This window comes from Ovis canadensis, chromosome 3, assembly GCF_042477335.2.
Source record: "Ovis canadensis isolate MfBH-ARS-UI-01 breed Bighorn chromosome 3, ARS-UI_OviCan_v2, whole genome shotgun sequence".
Lineage (NCBI taxonomy): Eukaryota > Metazoa > Chordata > Mammalia > Artiodactyla > Bovidae > Ovis > Ovis canadensis.
In genome coordinates, this window is record NC_091247.1 from 217,283,424 (window position 1) to 217,304,046 (window position 20,623).

General features: G+C 43.9%; 2 protein-coding genes across 2 annotated transcripts in view; both read right to left on the reverse strand.

Moving 5' to 3' along the window:
- Window positions 1-942, reverse strand: part of DYRK4 (dual specificity tyrosine phosphorylation regulated kinase 4) — a 48,286-nt gene extending 47,344 nt beyond the window's left edge. The window contains exon 1 of the mRNA XM_069586514.1: window positions 905-942. Coding sequence (XP_069442615.1) covers window positions 905-942 — 38 coding nt within the window. The remainder of the gene's footprint in view (window positions 1-904) is intronic.
- A 1,739-nt stretch (window positions 943-2,681) lies between these two features.
- On the reverse strand, window positions 2,682-20,622 carry RAD51AP1 (RAD51 associated protein 1). The gene is made up of 9 exons (XM_069581470.1): window positions 20,410-20,622; window positions 18,259-18,308; window positions 16,398-16,539; window positions 13,783-13,886; window positions 12,139-12,225; window positions 11,270-11,419; window positions 8,825-8,983; window positions 6,732-6,866; window positions 2,682-4,031 (listed from the first exon to the last, which is right to left on the reverse strand). The coding sequence occupies exons 1-9, from the start codon at window positions 20,424-20,426 to the stop codon at window positions 3,895-3,897; spliced, it is 981 nt and encodes a 326-aa protein (XP_069437571.1). The 5' UTR covers window positions 20,427-20,622; the 3' UTR covers window positions 2,682-3,894.
- Window position 20,623: the final 1 nt, after the last annotated feature.

The following is a 20,623-nucleotide window of genomic DNA, read 5'->3' on the forward strand; positions in this document are numbered from 1 at the left end:
TCTTCGCATGACGTGGCTAAAGTACTGGAATTTCAGCTTTAGTATCATTCCTTCCAAAGAAATCCCAGGGCTGATCTCCTTCAGAATGGACTGGTTGGATCTCCTTGCAGTCCAAGGGACTCTCAAGAGTCTTCTCCAACACCACAGTTCAAAAGCATCAATTCTTTGGCACTCAGCTTTCTTCACAGTCCAACTCTCACATCCATACATGACCACTGGAAAAACCATAGCCTTGACTAGAGGGACCTTTGTTGGCAAAGTAATGTCTCTGCTTTTGAATATGCTATCTAGGTTGGTCATAACTTTTCTTTCAAGGAGTAAGCGTCTTTTAATTTCATGGCTGCAGTTACCATATGCAGTGATTTTGGAGCCCCCCAAAATAAAGTCTGACACTGTTTCCCCATCTATTTCCCATGAAGTGATGGGACCAGATGCCATGATCTTCGTTTTCTGAATGTTGAGCTTTAAGCCAACTTTTTCACTCTCCACTTTCACTTTCATCAAGAGGCTTTTTAGAAGCCCCCAATATAAAATAAAAAGCTTTAAAAAAAAAAAAGTAATACATGTCAGAGAAGGGTTATGTATAGGTCCTACACTCAGCAATGATGATCCATGCTTCTTAGAGACATGCCTATTATCTGAGCACTTTGTCATCAAGGAGATAATGGGGCCAAACTTTGATATTATGATCTGAAAATAAAACGAATCCTAAATACACTGAGGTTGGGTTCTGAGGATGCAGCTGGGCTTGGATTGAAATCTGAAATAGTACTTGCCTTCTCCGCGCATTCACACCTGCCTTTTTCTCCTCAGACCCGCAGTCCTTCTCTTTTCCCGCATCCTGTCACTCTCGCGCGCCCCACCTTCCATCCCCATGGCCCCGACGTGTACCCCCGCCCCTTACTTGACGCCGGTGTGGGTGGGAGGAGGGAGGAGCTGCATCGGGCCTGCGCAGACTGCGGGCGCTGCGGGGTCCCAACCGCGGGCGCTGGTGGAGGGCCACACCCTGCTCCCGTCGCTATAGAAACTGTTTCCGCCCTTTTTGTGACTCCTGAGCTGAAAGGCTGGGGCTCTGGGCCGGTCCCATACCACCTTTGACCTCAGCCGGGGGAGACAGCTCTTTTCCTCCTGCTCCTGTATTCTTGCCTCCGTTCTTTAAAGTTTGGGAAAAGGATTGAAGGACATTCTGAGGTTAGAGAGATTCGAGTTGATGCAACAGGCTCGTGAAGCGACCCCTCACTCTCTCCCCTTCACAAAAGTGTGGGGTTATCAGAAAGTGAAAGTGAAGGCGCTCAGTCGTGTCCGGCTCTTTGCGACCCCATGGATTGTAGCCCACAGAATTTTCCAGGCAAGAGTACTGGAGTGGGTTGCCATTTCCTTCTCCAGGGTATCTTCCTGACCCAGGGATCAAACCTGGGTCTCCCGCATTGCAGGCAGAGGCTTTGCCTCTGAGCCACCAGGGAAACCCTGGGGTTATCAGAAGCACATAGTAAAGGTTCCAGATAGGATTTATTCGTCAGAGGAACATTCTTCTGTGCGCTTACTCTGCACCAGCTTTCAAAAGCAGGAAAACCAAATAGCTGAATGACAGCAGAGTTACCTGGAGAAATACAATGTGGTCCGTGGAGGAAACAGACATTCAAATAAAGCTTTTTGAAACAGCTGAGTTGGATATGGGTCTTCTAGCACAAGAAGGAATTAGCAATGGGAAAAAGGCAAATAGAATAATCTAAAAACCCAGAGCCACAGGTGCCAGCACCCAGTGTGGTGTGGCAAGGGTCAAAGGTGCACATGGGTAGCAGGGGACAAGGCTGAAGGAGGGGACAAGGGGCCAGCCTGACTGCTTGTGAACTAAACAGGCTGAGTGCGGATTTTAAGCAGATGGGTGTTCTGCTCAGATTTTGTTTTAGGGAACTCCCTCTGGCTCTAATGGGTTGAAGGGAGGACAGAGTAGCTTGCTCATCAAGGCAAGGATGCCCCTTAGAAGTAGTAAGTGATGGGAGTGTCAGAGAAAGGGTGGCACCTGGAAAGAGAGAGCAGGAAATGGACTAGCGCTTGCTGACTGTACGGGACGTGCAGGGCACAAGTGCCCCAGGTCCCTCAGCTGACTGATAATGATGCTGTTTACTAATAGGAACTATAGAGGGAAGACGCCTGGGCTGGGGGGATGTCACCAATTTAATGACGTATGATCAAGGGGCCAGACAACACAGCTGCATAAAGAGCAAGTTCTGGGCCAAACAGCCTGACTGGAAGGCAGCAGTCACCTAGGTGACCAGGGGAACTTGAAGTTAACTTACGTTTTGAAAGAAAAAAGGAGCAGGGGGAAAGAATGGACTCACATGGAATATGATAGGGCGGTGAGAGCAGTGGGTGTGGGTGACAGCGAACACTAGCAAGCCGCAAAGCAGTGAGGAGTAGGCGGGGAGAAAAGTACCAAAGAGTGGTGTCCTATGGCCCAGGAAACAAAGCGTGTTAAACAGGGCCCGATGAGCAGGGTCTGTATGACAGTGAGAAAATGTACCCTGGGTTTGACACCAGAACGGTCATGAGTGTTTTCTGCAAACCCAGTTTGGGCACACTTTAAGTAATTTTCAATAGGTGGGTTAATGCCCCACACAGAGATAACAGGTTCATCAAGCTGGCCCAGGTGATTAATCAATGACATCAGTACTAGCACAGTATAGCTCTTAGTGTTTATTGTTAAACTGCAGTATAGAGAGTCCCTAAACACCGTGTTCCTGGAAAGCATGCTTCCGGCCAGGGAGGGGGGAGTGGGTTGGGGATGCACCACAGTATAAACTATATACAAGAAAAGATATACAAAGCAGCCGTAGGCAAATGCTCACTTTAATCATAAGTCTGAATTACTTATTTTCACATTAACATATTTCATAAACCAAGAACTAAGTATTATATACATTTTTAATGGTTAAAATTCAGAGAATTTTATTAAAAAGTGATCAGGAGCTGGTTGAAATTTTCACTGTAAATAGAAAACACCTATTACTACTTTTATTCACAGTGAACTCGTATCTAAGCTTCCTGAAGAGCTATGCTAATACAACAGGGATTGACAACCTTGACAGCCACCTGTTAAACACGGGCTTCACGTACAGTGATGACTTTAAGAAACAGCTCTTCCTCTATTTACAACAAAAAGGATAACTTTTTTTTTTTTTGCAGAGCACTTATTTTATCATGAAATGTAGACAGTTAGAGACAGACGGATACAATGGTATTAAGGGAAAGTGCATATCAAAACTGTTCCACTTTTATCAAAGGTTTTGACAATCAAGGCTTCATGAAATGTCACGAAATTTTATTTGCTATAAGATAACCATCTATTAATACTTCTAGGTAGGAGACACACACTATAATACAGCAACTGTTTTAATGTGGAAAATAATTCTGAATTCTCATTATAAAAACATTTGGCTAAAATATGAAACATCGTGGCAATAAAACTGACAGTGTAGTTGCCAGTGTAGAAACATCCCTGGGAGAAGTGGGAATCTTCCTCTTGCGAGATAAACTCTGCACACGAAGTTCAGGGGCCATCAACTTGACAAAGGCAGGAAGTAGCATCCTGTTACTGGCAACGAGCAGCGTGTAACATGGACCTCTTCCGTGTCATGCTGACAGCAAGGTGGATGTCAGTGACCACTTACATACACTGAGGAAGGAGAATATGCTCTTCAGAAGGAAAGGACATTCCAAGAGAATTCACATAAAACTCTTGCTGAAGTCTCGGGCAGCTTTGCAGAGAACAGTCACAAAACAGGTAGAGGAAATTTATATGATATTAAAGGATTCCTTTATATTACAATTCCCTCCTCAAATATAAACCCGCTTATACGAGTGAGAGCTTCTTAATCAAACATCTTCCTGTGGCTACATGCAGCTACTGGTGGCATTTGGATGCAGAGGTTTAACCCGTGCTAAGCGGGACAGGCCGAGGCGGAGGCTCTGACTCGGAGACTTCACGGCCACTCCTGCCAGGGGGCTGTGGCTGCTGCTTCCGGACATGGCTGCAAGAAAGCACATCACCTGATGCTGAGCATGTCAGACATCTCTTCACAAAGATCAGTCTATGAAACAGGAGAGGCCAGCAGAAGTAAGCAGAGTCGCTCAGTCGTGTCCGACTCTTTATGACCCATTGGACTGTAGCCTACCAGGCTCCTCCCATGGGATCTTCCAGGCAAGAGTACTGGAGTGGGTTGCCTTCTCCTGCTATGTAGGTTCTATCAAGTTAGAGCAAAAGAGTGGGAAGTACCCATAGAGCAGAAAGTATGTCGGATAGCAAACATCCCCAGAGGCCAATGTAATGACGCTGCAACTTTAAATATGAAAGCTAAATAGGAAAGTTGGGAGCAAACAACATTGATTGTAAAGGCATTAAAAACCAATACAGTATTGTAAAGTAAAATAAAGTAAAAATTAAAGTTTAAAAAATAAATAAAAATAAATAATGTAATTATAATTTCTAAAGTAGTAGCAAATCTAATACATTTTTTAAAATTCTGTAACTTTTACAAATACTCCTTAAAGAGCCTATTTTTCAAACAGTAAATAACTTTGACAAGTACCATTTTTCTTTATGTACACATTTCATTTAGGCTGCCACACTAATGGAGCGATTATTTCCATCAGGGACTAAATTTCCGAATTTATCCACATATTCGTTTGTAGTTGATATGGAGTATAAAAAGTACAACTGTGTATAATTTTTTCATACAAAGGTTTTATAAACATTTCCATGATTCTAGCCATCTGATTTATCATTCTTAATTGCATGTATGTGTCACATATTGACAAAATTCCTACAACAAACTTCTGGGTTGTTTCTAGTTTTTCACCACTTTTCTATAAATGGTTATTAAAAAAACTGACCACTTATTACTTTTTCTTCTTTTGAATTCTTTGTAAATTCCCAAAAGTAGCTCTGAAAAGACAGGTTTATTTCTATGGTTCCTGTTAAGCTGTCCTATAAAAGGATTACAAATTTATAATAATTACACCTACTACCCCACCACCCAGATGCACTGGTTGACAGTTTTATTATTTTCTAGCTTGAGAGGTATGAAACTGCATTTTATTGTTTTATGCTTCCTTAATTACCACCGAGACTGCCACTCTTGCCATATTTGTTTCTGGTGGTGCTTCTTGGGGGCAGCAGTACGTTTATGTCCTTGGCCCATTTCCCCACTGGAGCCTCGCTGGTCTTCTCAAGTTTGTGTAAGACAAGAGGCCATGCGAGAGCCAGTCCTGCTCTCATACGTATCGACTGGTCGACTTTTAAGTTCACTTTTACAAACTAGGAGGTTTCCCACTAAAATGTGGGTTTCTGGCTTCTCTTAAAAGCTCAAGACATGGAGAACACACGGCCCACTGCCCTACGTGTGAACAGCCAGGCGAGCAGAGCAGCGCGGCCTCCCTACAGAGGGCACGGCGCCCACTCCCCCAGGCCCACTCCCCGGCCCCGGCCCAGGGCCGCCAGCAGCTGACCTGCCCGCCTCCCACACAGAGAGTCTGCAAGCACCCTGTTTTATGATGATGACTCTAGCCATCACTCCATTATTTCTTATCTTTTGGCTTTTGCTGCCTTCAAACTTCTGTAACTCATTATGTCAATTCCTTAAAATGTCTTTTGTTGAGGAATCTAATTGTTCTTAGAAGAAATAAACTAAGAGATACCCCTGAACTGAAACACGAAACAGCATCATTATTTCAGTAAATAACCTTTCTCCTTTCCTTCTCCCAAAACTTTTAAAGTCCTCCCTAAAATCTTATAACTTTGAAACCAGAAGACTTTAAAGATTACACAGTGCCTGCCACTTGAGATGATGAAATGAGGCCACAGAGAAGTGAAGCAACCACAGGAGTCTCGGGCCCGCATCCATCTGTGAATGGCCGGTCATCCTCGGGGAGTGGCCACTGTGAACCAGCCAGAGGACATCACGGATGAGCAGGACAGGAAACCCCAGGAGACTGGGGTGACTCAGCAAAGGGGAGCAGACACGCGAAGAAAGCCATCCCAGAGGGAGGAAGCTGGACAGAAGTGCACACCCAGGTGCTGAAGGAGCAGAGAATGCATCTGGCCGCTGCAGAGGGCTCCTGGGCAGGATGAGGGGAGGTGGAGAGGGACTGGCAGGAAGTCACCACAGTCTGGATGTGACATGAGCAGAACCTGGACTAGGGTTTCAGGAATGTCAGTAAGCAGGAAGGACCGTGAGACTGGGCTGTGGAGCAAAAGAAAACAAAGAGAAGCCGAGTGTGTGACCACTGAAGGTCAAGTTTGCTAAATGCTGGAATTCCCAAGGCTTCTGTCCCACTGCAGGGGTCAGCAGGTCTTAAGCAAAGAGATCTGTCGACAAACATTCATTCATATGTATCAGGAATCTTTAATGCTGGTACTCTTTCACTGTAATTCTACTACTAGGAATTTATCCTAGGAAATAGCCAGGGATGTGCCCAGATTTCTAAAGTAAGGGGGTCTGTGCTAACTGCAACCTTATTTATCACCATGAAAAAATAATAAATAACTTAGATGCTCAAATATAAGGGAATAACAAGTGATGAACAAATACAGCAATTAAAAACCTTTAGTTTTGAAGACTGCAATAATATGAGGACGTGCTCATTCATAACATTTACAAGGGAAAAATACGTACCTGTGGCAATCCTCCAAGTCCCTGCCTTTGAGCAATAAATAAACATACTATACGTACCTGGAGGGACCCACTTGGGTCTCTTGCTTTCTGCTGCAGGACTGCGTATCTGTGAAGGCGTCCTACTGGCCTCCTTTCTTGGTGAGGACCGAGATTCTGACTTGACGGCAGCTGGAGTGCAGTCTACTGAAGTCACTTGTTTGAAAATATACATAAAACGGGGGTCACAGAGCAAGATTGAAGTCTAGCATCCATGTGTGAAAATTATACAGTTCCATCAGCTTATAAAAATTAAAGAAGCAGAATCATAAATCCAGAAAACTTTCATTAATCAACATTTATAGAGGGCCTAGGAACGGCCACTCTTTCTGAGCACTTCTATACTAGGAAGTATGGTAAATATATCCTTTAACACTACCTTTAACCCTGAGGGCAGCTCTGATACAAAAATGACTCTCCCCACTGTCAGTTAAGGAAACAGAGAGATTAGATAGTCGGCCTGTAGTCTGAGAGCTAGTAAGTGTCTGAGAAAGAAGTGGAAACCACGTCTGAGTCCAGAGTCCACACTTGTAACTCACACAACAGTGTCCCATCACCATGTGTTAGGAGATATTGAATGTATCAGGCTCCAGGGTCCCAGAGATCCTATTCCCAGGGAATTTATGGTCCCCTCACTAGACTCTAGCAGAAACGGCACAAAAGTAAAGAGATATGTACACTGCAGTGTGGTAAGAGAGATGACAGGACCTAGAGGTGGGCCTGGGGGAACTTAGAAGCTACGTGGATCTGCACAGTTAGAAGCATCTCATCGAGGGCAGTGTAAAAGCAGAGCACCTAGGCGGCTCCGTGGTGAGCCAGGTGAGAGGGGATCGGAAACGAATCAGGAATGAACGAAGTGGGAGAAAGTGGGGAAAACAGCAGAGTGGAGGGCTCTGGTCATTAGAAAGGAGGATGGTGCTGGAGACACGGGAATCATCAGGACTCACAAACTCCCGTCATGGACACACCGTCTGAGAAGGAATAGAGAATGGGAGTGGGTTTGGGTTTGTTTCTGATGGAGGGAGAAATGGAGGGAGAAGAAGTAGGAGACAAAGTCTCTTTCAGATAACGCTTGCTTCAAGAGGCCTCAGCAGCATCTGAGTGCCTGTGGATGTGAACACCTTCACCATGCACTCCTCTTCCTGTTGCCGAAGCCCGAGGTCAGGCTTCTCTGCCGTGATGGGGATGCCCTGTACTTCGTGCTGTCCAACACATCAGTAGCGACAAGCCACAGTCAGGTGGGCACTTGAAATGTGGCAGCAAAGCCAAGAAACTGACTTTCAAACTGTACCTAATTATCTTAAATGTGACGGAACTACTTTGGCTAGTGGCTACTGTATTGGATGCCACAGCTCTTAAAATTTTCTCTACCAAGGGAAGAATTATGGGACTCTATCAGTACCTAGTTCTCATTTCTCAGTAGTACTCGGCACCAGTACTCAGCATTGATCTGTTCAAGGGGAGGTGAGACTAAGGCCATCCTTAGCAATGGGGTCTGAACAATAGTTTCAAATACTATACATATATTAAATAGCTAAGATATAAAAACTCTACCGGTAAGAAAAACAAATCAGGTTTAAGGAAGTTATATTTTACAATAATCTATTAATGTATTATGAACTCACAAACATCCCAACTTCTTTCACACAAGAAACAACTATTCCACGTTCAGGTCGTCACTAGTTTCAGAAGTTGTCTTGTAAAACTGGTTTCTTCTCACAGACAGAAGGGTTCTCCCCTCCAAGACCGGTCATGCGCGACAGCAGCAAATGAGATATGCCACCTCCCCATTCAACTGCTTGGAGAAAATGTGTCTAATGGACAGATCCAGGCTCTGCATGGACAAAGCTGGGGGCTAGTTCCGGCCATCGCCTAGCCGTGAGAATCCAACATGTGGTTTGACCTCTGACAGCCTCAGTTTTGTGGCCATGAAATGCAGGGGACAGGAGCTGCTCAGGGCCCCCTCGGCCTTCTGCCACCCCAGCCCGGCCTACCATCCTCCCCGGGTTATGACAAGAAAGGAAGACCCCACAGGTTAGGGAGAAAAGGGCAGAGCACTTAAAGGAAACCAGGCCCGTCTCTGGCGTGAAGTGACATGTGAGGGACTGGCTTACCCCCAGCACCACGCTTGGGTTTAGGCTTCTCTTTCTTTTCAGCTGGAGGTTTCACCTTCACTTCTTTCCGTTTGGTTTCTTTAGCTTTACTTTTTCTCACAGTGAAGCTTTTATCGTCTTCACTCCCACTAAAATCAGAGCCATCCTCAGAGTCTTCACCTGAAACAGATCACACCTCTGCTCACCTCTGCTGGAAGATGTGGGGCTTCTGGGCTCCAGCGTCACCTTCTGCGCACACATCCCTGTCCGCTCTGTGTCGTGCCGTCTCCAGGGGCCAAACAAGGCACAGTGCCTAGGAGTGCGTCCAGGCCCCTCACTTACGTGTCCTTGACCTCAGACAGGCCCCTGACGCCACTGTGCCTGTTTCCCATGCATGAGGTGGGGAGAACCCTACTGCCTCCACCACGGGGCTCTTGTGCAGACTGAGTTAATACAGGTAATGAACTCACTTCCTAGGTGATGTTCTGCTCTGCCTATGGTGTCACTCGTGTCTGAGAGCACAGAACATGTGGCTGCCTGGCTCCCGGTGGGGTCAGTGGAGGCCTGGCTTGAATCCCGTCGTAAAGATGCTCATCAGCCTCTCGCTGATGGGCTCTGCCGAAATTAACTATGCCATCATGATCTCAAACTGTGATGTCCTTATCTGTCATTCTTCCCACACTAACACAACTTTAAAAACAGATGATCAACCCACGTATTCACATAACAGTTACCGAGTTATACAGAATTTACTATATAAGGCCAGCAGATTGCATGAAGGCTGCTATTAATATAAATAGCACCTGGCAAAATCAAGTAATTATTTCTGGAGTCCCAAGAGGATCTGGATTTGGGAAGGGCAGGTGGTGGAGAAGCCTCTCTAGAATATCAGAACACAAAGTCCAGGAGGCGCAGCTTCCTGTAAACTCAACAGCTGTGGTATTTCACGTATTCTCATTTGGCTTGAGGGGACAGACTGCAGGACAGGCTAGGACTCTATGTACATAAACTGGAGGGGCAGCGACGGAACACCCAGAATCCCAAGGATTAGCATCTCCTCCTGGAGAATCTAAAAACCCAGACACTGGGTTATGGATTTTGGAGAGCTTTATATGTCCTTAGGAGAAGCCCTGATTCTCTCCGTTTCACTTTTCTTTCCCTGCTGAAGGTCACAAAAGGCACTTTCTCTCATCTAGGGTGAGCCGATGCAGTGGAAAATTCTGAAATGTCACTTAAAGAAGGGACCCTGCTCCAGATAATGCAGGCTGTCTGAGATGATTCCAGCAGCACATTCAAGTATAATAAACCATCAGCTCTGAGGGGATAGGAGAGGGAGCCATTCTCAGCTTAGGGCAGAAGAAAATAAACTGGCTATACCGCTCCTTGAAGCACAACAAGCAAGGCAGGGAACACGGGTGTCCTTCCATGGTAGGTAAAGCAGGCTTGGATGGGGATCCGAAGGGAGTTCCAGACCCACAGAACAGCATGGACTTGCACACTCTTTGGGTGGGGGACTCAGGAGGAGTCAGAAGGCTGGGAGGAGGGAGACTGTGCCTGAAGCTCAGGCTGTGCAGCCACAGCACAGGCTGGACGGTGGTAACCACCTCCCTCAACAAGCCGCCCCCTGAGAGGCTGGGAGTTCTTGGGGCTGGACCACACAGTTTGATGAGAAGCACAGCCACCCAGGGAGTTTGGGGGGAATTGTAACAATGTAGCAAAGAAAAACCAAACCAGCTCTCAGAGAACTGGAAAAGAGACAGTCTTTTTGGACTGCAAGTGAAGCAGGAAGACAAGAGATGCTTCTCGCGGAATCTATGAATTCTTAAGTACATAAACCATCAACACTTGACACCTCAGATCTTGGTTTTACCCTCAAAGGTAAGCTCTCATGTCAAGAATATAGCACCCAAAATAGAAACCCAAATATCTGCTGGATAAATGTGGATGAACAGCCCCAATATACATACAGCAAACATATATATGAACCACATCTTCAACCCTTCAGCTACTAACGGGCCCCTAGGCTGCTTCCGTGTCGTGGCTATCATAAACAATGCTGCACTGAGCACCGCAGGCATGCATCTTTTCTCACCACTGCTCCTATTTCCTTCCGATGAATACCTAGGAGTGGACCTGCTGGATCGCAAGGCAGTTCCATTTTTACTTCTTTGAGAAATCTCTAGTGTCACTGAGCTCTTGGGTATGTACTTGCCTGTTACGTGGTCTATGCCTTTCCATCAGTCAGAAGTGCCATTTCTCTCCTAAATGCTACTCATTTTTCAAGGCACAGCTTAAAGTTCACCTCCGGATAAAGCTTTTCCACCAAAGGCACAGCTGAATTTAACTGTCCTGTGTTCCTCAAATTTGTACAGCCAATGCTCAGCAGTGTTCTGCGTACAGCAGGAGTCTCCGGGAACTTCTGACTGACTCTCCATAGGGTGGAGCTTGAGTGAGGACATAACCTACCAGTTGCGAAGTCTGGCTCAGAGTCGATGGCTCCATCATCATCACTGTTTTCCAAGAGAATCTTCCTCTGCTGGACCACGGCTCGGGACGCAGCCTTCCTTCTCCGTGGAGTGTCCTGAGAATCATCCTCTTCAGTGATCTTATCCAGATCTTCAGGACGTTTAAAAAAAAAAAAGAAAATTTTTGTGCCTGGTAACATCTAAAGAGGGGCTTTCCAGGTGGCTTAGTGGTAAAGAACCCATGTGCCAATGCAGGAGACCTGGGTTTGATCCCTGGGTCAGGAAGATCCCCTGGAGAAGGGAATGGCTACCCACTCCGGTATTCTAGCCTGGAGAATCCAACGAACAGAGGAGGTCTGGTGGGTTGCAGTCCACCGGGTTGCAAAGAGTCAGACACATCTGAGTGACTAACAACAACATCTGACGAACTGCAAAGTGGACTTCCATTACACCTGCTTTTATGAAAACATCTGCCCAGCTTCATCTTTCCTGTACTTCTAGTAACAGACCACAGAGCCCAGTCTGGTCAATATAATACATCAGTCTCCTTGCAGCAGTCTGAGTTAAGCATAAGTGTAAGACCCAAATTGAGAGTCTTTCCCCAAGAGTTTTCAAGCTGAGCTGGGAAGATGCAGCCCCTTTCTTCAGGGTTCAACTCCAGTCAACTAGAAGTCAGGGGAAGTCGTGACCCTACCCCAGGGAAGGAACCAGGTCTGCAGTGAAAGACTGAACACAGAAAGAGACGAAGGAGAAGAGGTGAAGAGAACCTTCACAAATGTGAAGACCTTGGTTCTAGCTTTAGTTCAAGAATTTAAGTAAGAGTTAGAAAAATGATGACGAAAAAAATAAATATAAGAATAAAAAACTTACCTAAATAATCACCGGCTACACTGCAGTTGGAGACATGAGGAGACTTACTCGTTGCTCCTGTTTCCTTCTTGCCGTGTTTGTCAAAGCCTGGATATCAGGAAGAAGGAAGAGGCAAATGCACCCTAATCAACCAATGACTAGAAGCAAGAAGAGAAGTGCTGAAGTCTGATAGCATTTAGATACAGACACATGAGCCAAGCTCAAGCTAGCACACTGACTTGACTTGGCAAAGCTAGCCTAAGCTTAGGACTTTTGGCCCGGAAATCACACAAACTTCAATGGGACCTAAGTTCAAATTCGGGCTCTTAAATCAGCTACATACCAAGGGGAGGCTGCTTATCCTTTACAAGATTTAATTTCCTCATCCATAATGTGGACATAGAAACAGGGTGGGGATTAAATGAGGCTCCTGTGGGGAATTAGATGTTGGCTAAATGTGGAAACAGCTTATTGTGGTGCCCAGCACATAGGAAACAGTTCATAAGTGTTAACTATCATCCCTATGTAGGCAGATCTGTGCTTTTACTAACGTAAAGACTCTTCAATCATTATCATAACTTTAAAATGATCTAGAGTATTGATCCCAATGCTATGGAATACATGACTCTCGGAGAAGGAAATCCTGTTATACATGTCACTATCTTTTATAGGAAAGAGATTTTCATTTTCTCAATTTTAGGTGTAAGACAATTCTCTTAAGTTTCTTTGATAAAGGCCCCTCTAATCAACACTATCTCATTGATTGTCAAACAGCAGGCACTTTTGACTTAAACATCTTTACCCTTTAAATAAGGGAATGTGCTTAAAATAACCTCCAACAAAAAAGAAGTTAGGCCAAAGTAGTTTAATCCAGAAAGCATTTTAGCAATATGAATGTCTTTTCCAAGAATAATGATTTCTGCCTCTCCAGGATATCAATATTGCCGTCTGCTTCCTAGTTGCCAGAAAAATCAAAGAAAAATCCACAGGAAAAGTCAGCAGTCATAAACCTATTGAGTCTACTGAGTTTGCTCACCAAATTAGTACTTTTACCTTTCTGAGTAATAAAGATTATCACCAATAGATGATGCTTAACTAATTGCAATTTGGAGAGAAAGGAAGTGGGCTGTTAGGATGTAGAGGTCAATTTATTTGACCAAGAAATTACATTTTCACTGTGTACAAAGACGAACTTTGGATCCAGAGTCACAGTCCATGTCCTCAAGTGGACCCTGAGTGTTAGGCAGAGAGATATTTGCTTGTGGATGAGAGTTTTATGATGGAATAAACAACAAATCCAACAGTACCCTCTACAAACTGCTCCTTTTATAATCCAAAGTATTAAAAGTACATCCTTCCCCCTGTACAAGCTCATCCAGAGAAATGATTACAAAAGGGGTAAGAAGGTTTTGGGGCTTCCCTGGTGGCTCAGAGATTAGTGTCTGCCTCCAATGCAGGAGACCCGGGTTCAATCCCTGGATTGGGAAAATCCGCTGGAGAAGGAAATAGCAACCCACTCCAGCACTCTTGCCTGGAGAAACCCATGGACGGAGGAGCCTGGTAGGCTATAGTCCACAGGGTCGCAGAGTCGGGCACGACTGACCGACTTCACTTTCACTTCCCAAAAGGTTTCAAAGATAATTACAGAAGATAAGTTACGCTTGCCTTGAGACTGCTCCACATCAGTGGTGACAGCTGGAACCTCCTTCACTGACAAAGCCAGTGCGACCTCTAGGTCTCTTCGGTAGAGTTTATCGTCCAAAGCCATCCTAAAACACACACAAATAATGAGCTTTTAAACTATCAGTCTCAACTAAACAGCAAACCTTGGGAGAGGTTAGCTGAGAGTTTCCAACTTCAGGAAGATGTTCTTAAACAATGATCATTATCATAATGGACTTTAATGTTCCACCTCCTGAAATGTAACAGTGTCATGTTGGACCCAGCAGAACAGAACAGACACGGGCAGTGGGTGACGGTGTCCACGTCATTGTGACATCTCTTCCTCACCACCAGCTCTGTCCAGGTGGGAAGCACCCGCCCGAGTGAGAGCAGATGTGGCTCAAACATCACTTCTGCTTAGGAATCTTCCTTGACCTCACCCACACCTCCTTAGGCAGCTATTACAGCTCCTACATTAAACTAACATTACTCTCTCTTTATATATATTTTTTCTTTTTTTACATCTGCTCCGCCCAATCTGGATTCTGACAAATATTTCAGTAAGTACTTACTTTGCGTGAGGCACTGCACTAGACAGGATACTAGACGTGCCCTCAGAGTCTGCAGTTAATGAGGAGGTAGGAAAGAAAGTCCTGGAATAATTATCCCATGTAAACAGATTATCATGGCTCCTGTTCAAGGTGGTCAAGAGTGCTCCGGTGTTTAAGAAGGGAACGCAAAGACAGACAGAAAAGGTTACATAAAGGAGGAGATGTTGAGCTGCACCTAGAAGGATTTAGTACTTTTTAAAATCACAAGTTTTATTGAGATATAAGTCACACAGTGTCAAATGCAGCCTTTGAAGCCTACAATTCAGCGGTTTTTAGTATATTCAGAGAGCTGTGAAGCTACCACCACTATTAATTTCAGAACATTTTCATCATCCCAGAAAGAAACTCCATACCCACTAGCAGTCAGCCCCCATTCTCCCTCCCCAGCATCTGGCAAGCACTAGTCTACGTGCTGTTTCCATGGACTTGTCTGTTTCAGGCCTTCCACGTTAATATTAATGGAATCACATAATATGTGGCCTTCTGTGCTTGGCTTCTTTGGCTCACCATGATGTCCTCAAGGTACATCCATGTTGTGGCATGTATCAGGACTTCATTTATTTCCATTGCTGAATAAGGTTCCACTGTGCGGGTGTATTGCATTTTATTTATCCAGTCACTGATCGACAGGCATTTGGATTACTCACATTTTATTTTTGGCTATTATGATTAATGCTCCTGTGAATACCCGTGTACAGGTTTTTGTGTGGGCAGAGTTTTATTTCTCTCGGGCATATGCCTAGCTGGGTCATATAATAAACCCTACATTTCGGGGCACTGCTACTCTGTCTTCCAATGAGGGTGCACCATTTTATACTCCCAGCAGCAATGCATGAGGGTTTCCATTTCTCCACATCCTCCTCAACACCTGCTACTATCTGTCTTTCTGCATCCAGCCATTCCTGTGGGTGTGACATATGATCTCACTGGGGTTTTGATTTGTATTTCCCTGATGGCTATGGATGGTGAGCATCTTTTCATGTGCTTATTGGCCATTTGTATATATTCCTTAAAGAAATGTCTATTCAAGTCCTTGGCCCATTTCCAAATTGGGTCATGATCCTTTTTAGTGTTGGGTTGTAAGAGTTCCCTATATATTCTAGATGCAAGTCCCTAAAGGATCACATGATTTGCAAATCTTTTTTCCCATCCATTGGTTGTTTTTTAAACTATATTTTAAAGATAGTACAAGAAGCTGAAAAACAAAGAATCGAAAGCGAAGAGAATGACGTGGGGGTAAGTTTCTCTATGTTAAGGAAGTTTCCTCACGCTACTGGAGCAGTGAAGCATCACACATGCCATGTTCCACTTGTCAGAATCCCTCCTCGGCCACCTCCTCCCCACACTGCAAGTCTGGGGCCTCTCAGATTCCTCCCCTCCATCTCCCCCACTGCCTCCAAGTACTAACTAACGGAACTCCATGGTTAGTCTGAAACTACAGGTCCTTCTCACTGCTGGACAAAACTCAGTAAGATAAAGTGAAAATATTTTTTATCTGTAGAGAAATACACGGTTTCATTTTTTTTTTTTCTTCCGGTTTTCCTGAGCTATCTATAATGGACATCCAGCACCGTGTAAGTTTCATGTGTGACACAATGGTGTGGCTCACATACATCATGAAATGATGACAAGTTTAGGGAACATCCATCATCTCATTGAGAAATGTGGCTTTGAATTTTATAAACTGTCCTTACAGACGTAACTTTAAACAAAGTAGTCTTTAAGACCTGAGGACTTCAGAGTCAGGTGCAAGGTCTCCTTATAAAGGCAAGATATACCTTGTAAACTTGGTGATTATGACTTAAATGGTTATTTCCTTATGCATTCATGAACTTAAAGCAGTTCAGAAAGCCAGAGGGGATTAGTGGTTACATTCCTGTTCTCCTACATGAATTAAATAAGACCTATGATTTTGCTCAAGTTCTAATTTAAACCAAGAGTTTGAATTTATCTCTTTTAGATTAACAAATCTAATGTCATATATTCACTGCATGTCTTACCTCTCACCTTTTTTTAGGGGTTTTCTCTTGTAGTGGGATGTCTTTTTCCTGGAGATTCTTCAGCTTAGGTTCTGGTTTTTCTAGTTTCAACTCCTTTTGTGTTGTTCTGGATTTCTTATTTAACGGTGCGGTTGCAGGAACAAAATCATCTATTTATGCATGAATTAAAAATAAAAGAATATATGAAACTGCTTTTCCTAAGGAAGAAATAAGGTAAACTTACTTTCTTGGTAGTTGAGAGTCATTACTATGTGTGTTCAAGTTTTAAAGATAAGCAAACTGTTTGCTTTCCATAATCTAAAAAAGACAGTTGGCATACTGTTTTTATTCTCACTCGAGCTTTTCAACTTTGTTTTAGTGACTTAAAAAAAAAATCCATCTGTCAAAAACTAACTCCCTGAAAAACTATAAGGGCCACTAATCTAGCATATATAAATGGCGAAGAAAAAAACGATTAATTAAAAATCTCTAAAACCATTAGAAAAATCAATAAAATTTCCTGTATAATTTTATCATATTGACAAGTGGAAGAAAATTATTTTTATGGAAATTTCATAACACAGCCAAATACTTTCTTTCAAAGGCCTATTCAGCACAGTTCAGTTGCTCAGTCGTGTCTGACTCTTTGCAACCTCATGGACTGCAGCACACCAGGCTTCCCGGTTCATCACCAACTTCCGGAGCTTGCTCAAACTCACGTCCATTGAGTTGGTGATGCCATCCAACCATCTCATTCTCATTACCTTTCCTAAAACAACAACCAAGCTAAGTAAAGTAAGAAGCACCGGAACCTGGAGGAAGAGAAAGTGGCTCCTACTTAGGACTTTACAGTAGCAGTCTTTACAGTGGTATCATCATCTTAAGAGCCCTCCTATGATCCCACCACAGTAACTTCATTTTTGGCAAAGGATGTTGTTTTCCAGTCCATTCAGTTTTCATGGGTTTTTCTGTCTCACCATCCTCAGAACTGAGGTGATTCTTCTGTTGACACTCAACATAAAACCGCTGCTCTAACTTTCAAACGCAGACGTGACGCGTATGCATACCTTCAAGGTATGCACAGTCTGAATCATGGGCTTTCCCATTTATTAACAAGTGTTTTATGCTTCTCCACATAGAAATGCAATAATCTGTGACTTGTCCCCCACCTCCACACCAGTTTCCAGAATACTGCCAGCAGTTTATACCTATTTTGAGATAGACTGATGACAAGAGTAAAAAGCTAGAAAGTCATGTTCTATACTCTTCTGTCCCAAGTCTCAGATGCATATTAAGACTAGGCTCCAGGCAAAAACAGATTCCTTCAAACCAAGGGATTACTAAACATTTGACTCCCAGAAAACTCCAGCAGTCTAAGAAAGAAACAAATAACTTACTTTGAAGTATAATGTAACCTAACACCATGTTTCTCAAAGTTTTGACCAAAGTTCTCTTAATAGCAAAGACAAGTACATATGTAACACAGTAGGATAAAGCTTAAGCCTGAGCTTCCTTCAGGGGCTTGCTTTACTCTATCATTAATGGGGATTTTACAATATATTCTGTAACACATCTGCATCTCTGAAAGACAGGGGGAACCTGGATCTAGAGTAGTTTAGATCTGAAAAATCATTTCTCCTGGCCCTGTGTGGTTATGATTTATGCCAATAATAATTCTTGTCAGTGTAGTAATCAGCATAATTATCCTAAATGCTAAAAAAATTATTTCTCCAGACCTTCCTCATATGCAATTGGTACAACCATATTTTAGCCATACATACACATACACACACACACACACACACACACACACACACATACATAATATATCCTATAAACAGGAAATAAATTATCAAACCTTTAATGAAGAAATAAGATGCTCTACTTACCATCACTATCAGAGTCCTCAAATTGGGAGTAATTGACTGGCTTCTTATGCCTGTGACCAAGACAGAAATTTTATTTATACAAATGTCAACTTCTCGCTTCCATTCTTTAAGGCCATTAATACTCTTGAGTAAATAAAAATGTTTGGATTCCCTTAAGCACATGTAAATTAAAAACATGATTTGCATTTTACAGCAAAGATATAACATTATTATACTTGATAAGGAAAAAAGTTAATTCAGAGAACAAAGTAAGAATAATCAATATAATTAACACAAAGTGTACACACTGTTTAATTGCCATTGGGCATTTAGAATTTCTTGTTGTATGTATTTTGTTTTATATGTGAATTCTGAAGTATTAAATTACAAACTTCTTGATACTGAAAGCCATTTTCTTTTATCTCTTCCAATATTAATTCATGCTCACTATGCTGCTGCTGCTAAGGTGCTTCAGTTGTGTCCAACTCTGAGCGACCCCATAGACGGCAGCTACCAGGCTCCTCTGTCCCTGGGATTCTCCAGGCAAGAATGCTGGAGTGGGTTGCCATTTCCTTCTCCAATGCATGCATGCATGCTAAGTCGCTTCCGTCGTGTCCAACTCTGTGTGACCCTGTGGACAGCAGCCCACCAGGCTCTGCCGTCCACAGGATTCTCCAGGCAAGAATACTGGAGTGTGTTGCCATTTCCTCTCCATGGCTCACTATGCAATAGACATTTAAAACATGGTGAGTCTGAGAAACAGCCTCAGAGACATGGAAAACAAACTTAGGGTTACCAAAAGGGAAAAAGGGTAGGAGGGATAAATTAGGAGTTTGGGATTAGCACATACAAATTATTATATACAAAATAGGTAAACAAAAAGTTTATATAACACAGGGAATGATATTCAATATCTTGTAATAAACCCTAATGGAAAAGAATACATGTGTATGTGTATATATATACATATAAAACTGAATCACTTTGCTGTACACCAGAGACACAAGATTATAGAGAACTACACTTCAATAAAAAGTTTTTAATTAAAATTAAAGTAAGGCTTTCCTTCCTCTCTCTCTCACACTCCCATGTTTATTCTCAGCCCCTTAGAATGCAACCTCCAGCACCTAAATATAGGTACATATACCTAGTAAATATATACTTCCAGCGCAGAAGTAAGTATATTCGAACTCTACTAAATGAATGGCTGACCCTAGGTCTCCATGGTGCTCGACTGAGGTAAACTAGAGGAACAATTTCCAACAAACCTGGTGGAAAACACAGAGGATCTGGCGCCAGCTGGCTTAGATTTGCTTGTTACCCAGTAACTTACTAGCTGTATGACTCAGGCAAACTGACTTTCAGGCCCAGAGGTTTAAACTGATAAAATGAAGAGAACTAAACTTTCTATCTCAAAGAAATATAGTGAGGAACAAGTGAATTAACACCTAAGTAGGAACTCAGTTGAGTTCAGTTCAGTCGCTCAGTCATGTCCGCTCTGTGCGACCCCATGAATCGCAGCACGCCAGGCCTCCCTGTCCATCACCAACTCCCGGAGTTTACTCAAAACTCATGTCCATCGAGTCGGTGATGCCATTCAGCATCTCATCCTCTGTCGTCCTCTTCTCCTCCTCCCCCAATCCCTCCCAGCATCAGGATCTTTTCCAATGAGTCAACTTCGCATGAGGTGGCCAAAGTACTGGAGTTTCAGCTTCAGCATCAGTCCTTCCAATGAACACCCAGGACTGATCTCCTTTAGGATGGACTGGTTGGATCTCCTTGCAGTCCAAGGGACTCTCAAGTCTTCTCTAACATCACAGTTCAAAAGCATCAATTCTTCGGCGCTCAGCTTTCTTCACAGTCCAACTCCCACATCCATACAGGACCACTGGAAAAACCATAGCCATGCAAAGGGTAATCGGGTCTTAGTTGAACCGGGTGGGTAAAAGAAACGGCAGGAAGTGTCAAGGACGCCAAGAGAAGGAAACGGCTAGGTTGACAGGACCCTTCCAAGGAGCGGGAGCGCTTGCTGGAGGCCGGAGTGTTTCCCTGTCCGTCCCACTATCGCCACCTGGTCCTCGGGCCCTTCTCTCCATCCCGTGCAGGTAACGCAGCCTACAGCGTCTTCCTGACCTTCCTCCCCACCCTCGCCGGATGCCATGAGCTACTCACCTCGCAGGCCGCACCATGATCCCCTCCGAGGCTGGAAACCTGCACCTCTCAGGACCTAGAAGGCAGCCGCCGCGGCAATTTCAATTCCCGCCCAAAACCAAACCCAGAGCGTTCCGCCCATTCCGCGGCTCGCCAATCCTGGCTGGCCATTCCAACTGCCGCGCATGCATTCTGAGAGGCGCGCGTTAGTTCACGCCCTCCCCAAGCACCGCCC